The 10,000-nt window shown below is 41.6% G+C and overlaps 1 protein-coding gene across 1 annotated transcript in view; it reads left to right on the plus strand.

Annotated features, from left to right (window-relative positions):
* Positions 1–10,000, plus strand: part of LOC119573237 — a 32,454-nt gene that overhangs the window by 22,260 nt on the left and 194 nt on the right. The window contains exons 3-7 of the mRNA XM_037920365.1: positions 3,638–3,804; positions 4,098–4,210; positions 4,643–5,426; positions 7,899–7,996; positions 8,924–10,000. The exon at positions 8,924–10,000 is cut by the window's right edge and continues 194 nt beyond it. Coding sequence (XP_037776293.1) covers positions 3,638–3,804; positions 4,098–4,210; positions 4,643–5,426; positions 7,899–7,996; positions 8,924–9,076 — 1,315 coding nt within the window. The 3' untranslated portion in view covers positions 9,077–10,000. The remainder of the gene's footprint in view (positions 1–3,637; positions 3,805–4,097; positions 4,211–4,642; positions 5,427–7,898; positions 7,997–8,923) is intronic.

Consider the following 10,000-nt stretch of genomic DNA (forward strand, 5'->3'; position numbering starts at 1 on the left):
CCTGAAAACAACAATGATAGTGATAATACAACTACTGCTATCAGTAATGATAACGATGATTGTAATGATAACGGTAGTAATAGTTTTAAAGCCTGGTTGTTGTTGAACCATTCTTGATGATTTTCCTTTGCAGGCAGGTTGATGATGATTGCTATCTTAAATTCGTCAGAGAGATTGGAGGCTAACGATAATAATAATGATGATTATTAATTATTTGGATAATCATTGTAATAATGTTGATGATGTGGATTAAGTTTGGAAAATCTAATTAAACCTGTTACTGTTGATAATAGTAGCATGCTGCCATATTTTTTGTACCATGGATATTGAAAAAGAAGAAAGAAGTGCGTGCCTATAGCGTTTAAAATCATATAGGCCTAAACAAGCATATGCGCGGTCTATTGCGAGAACCAAAAGGTGTCCGGTTTCGACCAGTCACAACTAGGGAGTGAGTCATGAGATGTGCATATTGATGTCAGGACGTGGCACCTGGACGTGGCACTTCCCCTCCAATAGGGAAGCTGTGTGAGTGAGCGATTCACCTTATGAGTCACTCCCGGGTCGGCCGTTTGCTTAATCGTTCTCTCTTACTACTGGTTTTAGGCTATCTCATAGGAAGGGTAGTAATGGAGTTAAGGGTTGTGATGGCTAGGTGTTGTAAGTGAAGTGGTGTTGAGGTGGAGGTCTAAGGGAAAACCAGTTGGCGAAGGTCAGCGGTTGTCCGCACTTGCAGGCTGCTCGGTGCGGATGTCCCATATTTCCAAAACTACAAACGCCTGGCTGAGCAGTCCAATGAGAGAGCTGCGAGGTGTCCGGTGTTAACCAGTCAGGACTCGACAGTGGGTCGAGAGATGTACCTGCTGACGATCAATCAGAACGTAGCTACTGGACTTGGCATGATCCAACCTGGAGAGCGTGCGTAGCATGTGTGATGTACAGGTTGGGAGTCATGGCTGTATAGATATAGAATGTCATGAAATATCATGATCATGTACGATGTTTAGCACTTGTCAAGTGTAAACAATTGCCAAACACTGCTAGATAATAGACTAACATCTGTATGCATTGAGGTTCCGTCCTTTGTTATATCATGTGAGTGAAGGCGAGGTATTGTGATTCGAAAAAAAAGAAAAGAAAAGAAAAAGAAAAGAAGAAGAAGAAAAAAAATATATAATTAACCTCTTTTTCTTACCTACTTTCCATCTCTGACAATCTCTCGCTTTCTCTTTCTCTCTATTTATCCATTTTTAAAAAAAATCTTCCTGCCACACGTCATCAGCGAGAGAACATCTCGGGTTTAAAGTGAATCCCATCAAGTTTTAATTCCACCGGTTTACGTTTCAAGGATTAATCTGAGTTTTCATCTCTCGGTATTTTGCGTATTTAGTTAGCCGGTTATCTGATTACTTATTCATTTTTTATTCAGAGTCAGAGAGGAATACGATGACTACGTTGATGTTGAGGTTGATGATGATGGTGATGATGATAATGGTGATGGTGATGATTACAATAAGGATAATGATTGCTGCTGTTATTATTATTAGTATTATTATTATGATGATGATGATGATGATGATGGTCATATTATTATTATTATTATTATTATTATTATTATTATTATTATTAAGATGGTAATGATTATGATTATGATGATGGTGATGATGATGATGATGATGATGATGATAATGATTATGACTATATTGATTATGATGATGATGGTGATTACTATTAGTATTATCACTGCTATTGTTACCAACAAATTAAAACAGTAAATAAATGCAAATGGCAGCAAAAAAAAATGCAGTAACAAAAAGAAACATTTTATACTGAAAGCATATTGCCTAAAACACAGTACTGATCATTTTCACGGTTGATGTTCGTACATAACCTGTTAGTTCTTTAAAATCAAGCATAGGAGTTCTCTGGGACAGTTATTTTTACTTTATTTGTTAAGGTTTGGTGTTTATGCCTGAATAGATAGTGTTATCAATGGCATAATCTATTAATAGTAGTAGGCCTATTTTTCCTCTAAATTTCCTGATTTTTTTCCCCTTTTTTCAATATTCACCTTCATCCTGTTTATTCATATACTTCTTGATTGTAAACTTTCGGCTCTCCTTTTTTTTATTATAAATACACCAATCTTATCTTTTTAAATGTCTCTGTTTCGAGAGATAACACAATTTTGGAAACTATGAGAACCCCTAAGTTTTTGGATAATGATGTAAATGATATTAACGGTAACATAACAGTAGGCTCTGTTGTTGTATAATAACAGTTATGATAATACTATTGCCGATGACAGTAGTAACAATAATAATGACAGTACTGACAGTGGTATCAATAACACTAATGGTGGCAGTACCAATAATGATAAAAAACAAAACAAAAACAACACGATAGCAGTCTCAGCAAGAACAATTGAGACAGTTACAACAACAACAAAAAAGATAGAACGTCAACAAAATCGGCCAAAGGAAGCGACGCCACAAAACAAAAGACCGTCTGAGGCGGCGACTTCGGCCGGAGGGAAGACCCAGCGAGATCCGCCAACAGACGGCCGTTCCTCCTCCTCCTCCTCTTGTTCTTCTTCTTCTTCTGCTTTAAAAATAGCTCATCGCGTGTATACGGCCGACCGGCAATCTCACAGCAGATGAAGCGTTTCCAGCAGGATTTTTTTTTTCTTTTTTTTCTTTTTTTAGCTTGTAGGAGCGTAATGATAGTAGTGGTTGAGGCCCGTCCGTACTGCTAGGGCCTACAGGCACTTGTTCGTTTTCTTTTTTTATTTCTTCCCCCCCCCCCCCCCCCATTCGTCGCAGCTCAAAGACAGACTGTGATGGAAGACGCTCCAGATTCGCTCTGTTTGCTTGTTCATCCGGTTTTTCTTTGGGAAGCTACTCGGGTATGATTTTTATATTTGTTCAGATGGAACAGACGTCTCATTTTTTAAACATTTAAGGACAGACTTTTATAAAGTGAATTTCCGCTGATTTCAGACGGCATCTACTGGAGTATTTCAGTAAACCAGATGGTTTCATACAACTAATACTACGGCAACGACCACTATGGGAAATAATAATGATGATAATAATCGTAATACCAATAAGGATAATAATGAAAATAATGATAATGATGATAATGATGATAATGATAATGATGATGATAATGATGATGATACTGATAATAATGACTGATGATAAGGGTAATACTAATGATGACAATAGTTGTAGCAATGATAATTATAGCCATAATCATAATTATTACAAATTATTGTAGCAATAATGATATGCGTTTCAATAGGAATCATGATAATGATAACAATTATAATAACAATAACAATAACAATGACAATGGGAGTAACAACAACAATAATAATCATGATAACAGTAATAATGGTGATGATGATGATGATGATGGTGATTATGATGATGATAATGATGATAATGTTGATAACCATGATATTAATGGTAATAATAGTCAAGATGATAATGATAGTAGCAATAATAATAATAATGATGATAATAATAATGATAATTATAAAAATAATGATAATTATAATAATAATGATAATAATGATATGACAGTAACAATATTAGGAAAATGGCAGTATTTAATACCCCCCTCTCCCCCCTTCCAGAGGAGTGTCAGCCTGGCCCTCCTCCGCCCGCAGAGACGGCGCCGTGACGCCCGTGCTCAACAAACTGCGCCGCGGAGGTTTCACGCCCAACAACCCCTTCATTCTGCGTAATATCCAGCCCACACGCCCGCGGTTCAGTGAGAACGATTTCCTCATTGGAGACATAGGTGGGTCGGTGTGTGCGTGCGTGTGTGTGTGTGTGTGTGTGTGTGTGTGTGTGTGTGTGTGCGTGTGTGTGTGTGTGTGTGTGTGTGTGTGTGTGTGTGTGTGTGTGTGTGTGTATGTGTGTGTGTGTGTGTGTGTGTGTGTGTGTTTATATACGTAAATATATGTTCTCGTGTGGTTCCATATGTGTATCTGCATACACATATACGTGGCTGCATACATGAGCATACACACGCATACACACCCAAACACACTTACGGTCTAAACATCCCTTCCAAAACCTCGCCCTTGACAGATGACTACGATGAGGATGACCACAAGTTCCCGTGGCTGCCCGCTACGAGGCCCTCCTTCTACTCGAGCCACGCCAAGGAGCTGCCAGGCCTCGAGCACATCCTCGAGGACAAGGTGAGTCGGATCCTTCGTGATAAGTTACCGGATTTTCAATCGGGTTTGCTTTGGTTATCATGGAATTTCATGTTTAGGTTGATACACAACTGTCTTTACTGTAATTACAGTTACTGATATTAGCATTATAATGATAGCAAAAATAATTATTAATATTAATATTAATGATGGTAATGATAATAATGATGATAGGAATAATAACAATGTAGTAATAATAACAACGATAGTAAAAATAATAATAATATTGATAATAGTAATTATAATGCTGATGATTATAAGAAAAGACATAATGCTAATGCTGATAATAACAATGACAACAATGATAATGATTATAATGTTGGTGATGATAATGTGGCCAGTTATTATTGTTATCTTTGCTGCCATCATTAACTTCGTGATTAAGTGATAAAGTGACTGCTTTCTGTCCCCCAGCTGAGCCCCGTCGGCCGCCAGCTGAAGGCGCGGCGCCCCGGCAAACAAGCCTCGGACATGTTCTCGAGGAAGGCCGTGCTGGGCAACAAGCGCAAGAACAAGATGAGGAAGCACCGCCAGCGCCTCGGCAAGGCCCTTGGTTCCTCCTTCGTCGGGAGTCAGCGCGTCCCTGGCTTCGTCCAGGTGAACAACCCTCCTCACATCTCCGAGGACGACCTCCAGCGAGAGGACGGCGAAGGAAACGACCACCGGGTTATGCCCGAAGAGCACGAGGACGACCAACTGACTGTGCCAGAGCTGTTCGCCGGCGCCAGGGCGTTCCCCAAGGACTTCGCTTCTGGGGCGCGCTTCGGCAGCAAGGACTTCCACCCCGACCCGGCCGCCAAGGCCTCCTTCCAGACGGATCGTTTCCACGGCGAGAACGAGAGCGAGCGAGAGGGCTTCCGGCAGAGCGTCCTCAGCAAGACTCCCTTCGCCAAGGACTTCGGCAGCAACGGCTTCTTCGAGAGTGCGCCCCGCGAAGACTTCGACCACAAGCTGACGTTCCCGGAGCCTTTTGCCGACCTAGGGCCCTTCGGCGAGACCTACAAGGAGCGGGAGCCTTTCGCCGCGGGCGAGCACGACTTCGGGGCCCTGGGGAGCTACCGCCAGCCGGATTTCCTGCAGGAGGGGGGAGGGGGCCTCGACTGGCTCCACTCCCCGCTGTCCGGCCTCAACCTGCCGGCGTCCAAGGACATCATTAGCGCCTTCGAGCACCCGAAGATGACCACGGAAGCCCAGCGAGGTACCAGGCATATCAGATCCCCAGTGTCAGGTGTTGTATATGTGTTGTTGTTGTTGTGGACAAAGAAAGGACTGCGGGCCAATCGGCGACGCGTCCGAGGTGGAGGGCCTTCGGTAGGGCGGACGGAAGGAGGGTCGCTTGAGGAGGAGAGGCCCCTTGCATGGCGGGAGCAGGAAAGTCATTAGGCAGATTAAAGTAACGCATTTAGCTTTATGCATAAATGAAAATGCATATATACATACGCGCGCACACATACACACACACACACACACACACACACACACACACACACACACACACACACACACACACACACACACACACACACACACACACACACACACACACACACACAATTGAAACCACGATTATAATGCTAATCTAAATGTTACAAGGAATACGATATGATCATTATAAGTTATTCCTTTATTTATTCGTCTTTTTCAATGATAATAGTAATATACATCGTCGCTTGATTGAGAGAGACTGGGCAATAGTATCCATGTAAGAAGACGTATATAGGTGTTTCAGCCTGATGGGTAGGGGAATATTTTACAAGTATCTTTCATGTTTGTAGAGCGCCCTCTCTCTCTCTCTCTCCCTCTCTCTCTCTCTCTCTCTCTCTCTCTCTCTCTCTCTCTCTCTCTCTCTCTCTCTCTCTCTCTTTTCCCTTTCATCCTCCCTACGTATGTGCGTTGAGTATGCATTTACCTCTATGTCTCTTTTTTGTTTCTTAACTTCTTCCTTCTTTCTGTCTTATTCTCCATTTTAGTCTTAAGTGCTATATCACTAATTCATTTTCTCCAGCCTTTCTCCTTCTATCTCTCCCTTTCACTACCAATTCCTCACTCCCTCTTCCGTTTTCTTTCTAATTCTCGCTCCTCTTGCCTCACTTTCTTCGTACTCTCTGTCTCTGTCTGTCTCTGTCTGTCTCTCTCTGTCTCTGTCTGTCTCTGTCTGTCTCTGTCTCTGTCTATCTGTCTGTCTGTCTGTCTGTATCTCTGTCTGTATCTCTGTCTGTCTGTCTGTCTGTCTGTCTGTCTGTCTGTCTGTCTGTCTGTCTCTCTCTCTCTCTCTCTCTCTCTCTCTTTCTCTCTCTCTCTCTCTCCTTACCTCTCTCCCACTCTTCCTATCTCTCCTCCCTTTCCTCTTCCTCTCTCCCACCCACCCTCCCTCTCTTGCCCCCTCCCTCCCTCCCTCCCTCCTCTCCCCACATCCGTGCGTGCTTATGCGTCTACGCAATGACGTGCTCAGACGAGAATCCTCATTGACAAAACCTCCGCACAAACGAATATCGAGCGAGATATTCGTATGTAAAGAGATCACTTTTTTGCGTTTAGTTTTGAAATGCATGACCGATAAAGGCTGACTAATTGTGTGAGGATCATTCCCATGCGCGGGTGCATGACTTACGCGTTAGTGTGCATGTTAATACGACTGCAGTGTGTCCATTGTAATAAGTGGCGATTCTCCTGATACGTTTTGTATCTTTTAACTTTTCCTTTATTGCCTTTTACTTCTAGATATATATTTAGTTATATTATGTGATGTGGGTTCATGGTATACTGTGATGGCGTGGTGAGAGTGTGGTTGTTAGTAGGAAATAATAAATAGCAGATTAGTTTGTTTTCTTTGCTTGTGGTGTTCTCAGAGTGATTAAAAGGGCTTCGTAGATCTTCATAGATAGATGGAGTAGTTGTTTGTATTTGTAAATATATAAATAGGCAAACAAGTATATTGATGCCTACACGTGCATGCATTACGTATAGCCTTGAATTGTGTTGATGATATATTTATGAATATTATATTAAAGACGTTTATTACAGCAGACAGTCCACATAACACTATAAACTGAACACAAGAATATATATATATTTGAACAATAAGAACACGTTCGTTACACCAAGAACATGGGAAATATATGAAAATATAAAAACAAAAACATGTCGTAGATATTACAGCACACCTATGATCCTAAAAGTCTTAATGCTATTGAAAATATTTATATAGTGCTATCACTATATTCATACCACTGAAGGCATATCCATGACATTAAGAATATACATAAAGCTAAACACATCATGACAATGAAGCATTCACAGCCTAAAGATACATCCATGACAATGAAGCATTCACAGCCTAAGGACTCATCCATATCACCCACGTATTCACAACTTAAGGACACATGCATGACACTGAAGCATCACAGCCTAAGGACACTTCCACGACACTCAAGCATTCACAGCCTAAGGACACATCCATATCACCCACGTATTCACAACCTAAGGACACATAAATGAAACCCACGTATTCACAACCTAAGGACACATCCATGAAAATGAAACACATTTATCAGCCCAACCCCACCTAACCCTCGAAATCTTCCCCACGTACCCTCCGAGTGACACTAACGACCCCTCCCCCCCCCCCACCTCCCTCCACTGACCTCCTTTGACCTCTTCTCCCCCACAGAGGCATGTCACGCGAGGAACATTCACACCTGCGGGAGGAAAGTGATCACGGAGTTCACTTTCGAGCCTGACTTTCCAGAGAAGTGTAGGATCAGAGAGGTGAGTCAACGGCGGGGAGGATGAGCCGTGGATTGTGATTGTTTTTCACCTGCTGACGCGGCAGAGGATTCTAAATAATCTATCAGTATTGAGGTTGATGAATCTCTTGTGTAAGTCGTTTAGATTGGATCAGTTGAAGTGAAGAAAAAGAATAAAAAAAAAAAGATTATATAGATGAGTTGAAAATTGTGAAATTTTCATCTGCTGACGCGGCAGATGATTTTAAATAATCAGTCAGTATTGAGGTTGATGAATCTTTTGTATAAGTCAGTCGGTTACATTGGATCGGTTGAAGTGAAGAAAAAGAATAAAAAGGAGGGATAAGGTTAGATATAGATTATATAGATGAGCTGAAGATTGTGAATTTTCATTAACTAATCAATCAGTCGTGAGGTTGATGAAGCTTTTGTATATGTAGTTCAGTTAGTTTGGATCAGTTACAATGTAGAAAAAGAGTAAGGAGGAAGAATTAGGTTAGATATAGATTATAAAGGGCAGCAAAGTGATCTTGAGCAAAGGACAGAGAGAAAGGAAGATATTTTTCTAATTTAAACCATGAATGTAATGCTAATTTAAATATTGAAGTGAATACGATCTGATCATTATAATCCTGATAAAATGTGTCGATAGATACTTGAAAAAGACAACCATAGTTTATCCGCAATTCCAGTATTATGCTTAGCATTCATGCCCATTAAGCGCTTAATGAAATTTTCTGTCAAAGTTGAAAATTGCAAAAAGAAATTTCATTAAAAAAACAACGAACTGATCACAAAACAATTCATTACACACACGAATATTTTTTTTCCACAGCCATTTAGAATGAATCAATAACAACCATCAATCTCACGTGAAAAAAAAAAAAAAAAAAAAATTGCAAATTCCGAAATCACAAGCCCCGCCCTAAGCCCCGTTTGCCCCACACAGGAGTTCCTGGACTGCATGGAGCTGCAGCGCCAGCAGTCGTGCGATGTGCCCGAGGGCGAGCACTTCAGCAGGGAAGGCACCAAGATTATACGAGACAAGATCAAGACTCTCCTTTGGTCCGCCCGGGGCTGTATTCTGGGCTTTTCTGCTTAAGACGTTCCTTGGGTTGAGGGAGAGGGAAGGGAGAAGGGAAGGGAGGGAGGGAGGAGGAGGAGGGAGGAAGGGGGAGAGGGGGAGAGGGGGATGTCTTTGGTCCTGGTGATGTAGGTGTGATTTATTTGTTTACATTTAGGATAGACTGTTCGATTGGTGTTCTTCGTTTGTTTCTTTGCCTGGATGTTTGTCTTTCTTTTTTTTTTCCTTTTCTTTCTTTACCTGTTTTCCATTAACTGTTTCTCTTCCTCCTTCCTCCTCCTTCCTTCCGTTTTCTCTCCGTGTCTCCCTATCTCGCGACCTCCTTCACTCTTTCCCTCCCGCCTTCACTCTCTCTCTCTTCCCTCCCTCCCTCCGTCTTCCCCTCCCTCCCTCCCTCCGTCTTCCCCTCTCTCCCTCCGTCTTCCCTTCCCTCCTCTCCCTCCGTCTTTCCTCCCCTTCCTCCCTCTATTCTTCCCTCTCTTTCTCTCTCCCTTTCTTCCGAGCACACCCAGAACCCTGCAGACCCTTCTTGGCTCCGTCTCCGTGGCCTCTGATGCACGGGAACCCATCTCTGTTTTGCGAGACCTCTTCTTCCGCAGATAACGTGTAGTGAAGCTCAAAATATATGTAAGATATTGTAGCCATTACTTCGAGAGTGAGTAGAATCTTGACATAGATTTATATGGCTTGGTGTAGGGAGAGAGATAGAAAAGCAAACACATATTTATTTTTCTCAGAAGGACGTGTATATAAGCAGTTCACCTAAAGTGTCAAATTAAAGATAGGCAGTATTCCTTTGATAAAGAAAAAATATTTTTATTTTTGGTAAGTCATCGTGTTCAAATTCAACAATTTTTATAGAGAAATCAGTATTAAATTCTATAAGACTTGCTGTCATATCAACATTTCATACTGTATGAATAGTGACGTGATCATACTTTT

This window comes from Penaeus monodon, chromosome 5, assembly GCF_015228065.2.
Source record: "Penaeus monodon isolate SGIC_2016 chromosome 5, NSTDA_Pmon_1, whole genome shotgun sequence".
NCBI classification, from domain to species: domain Eukaryota; kingdom Metazoa; phylum Arthropoda; class Malacostraca; order Decapoda; family Penaeidae; genus Penaeus; species Penaeus monodon.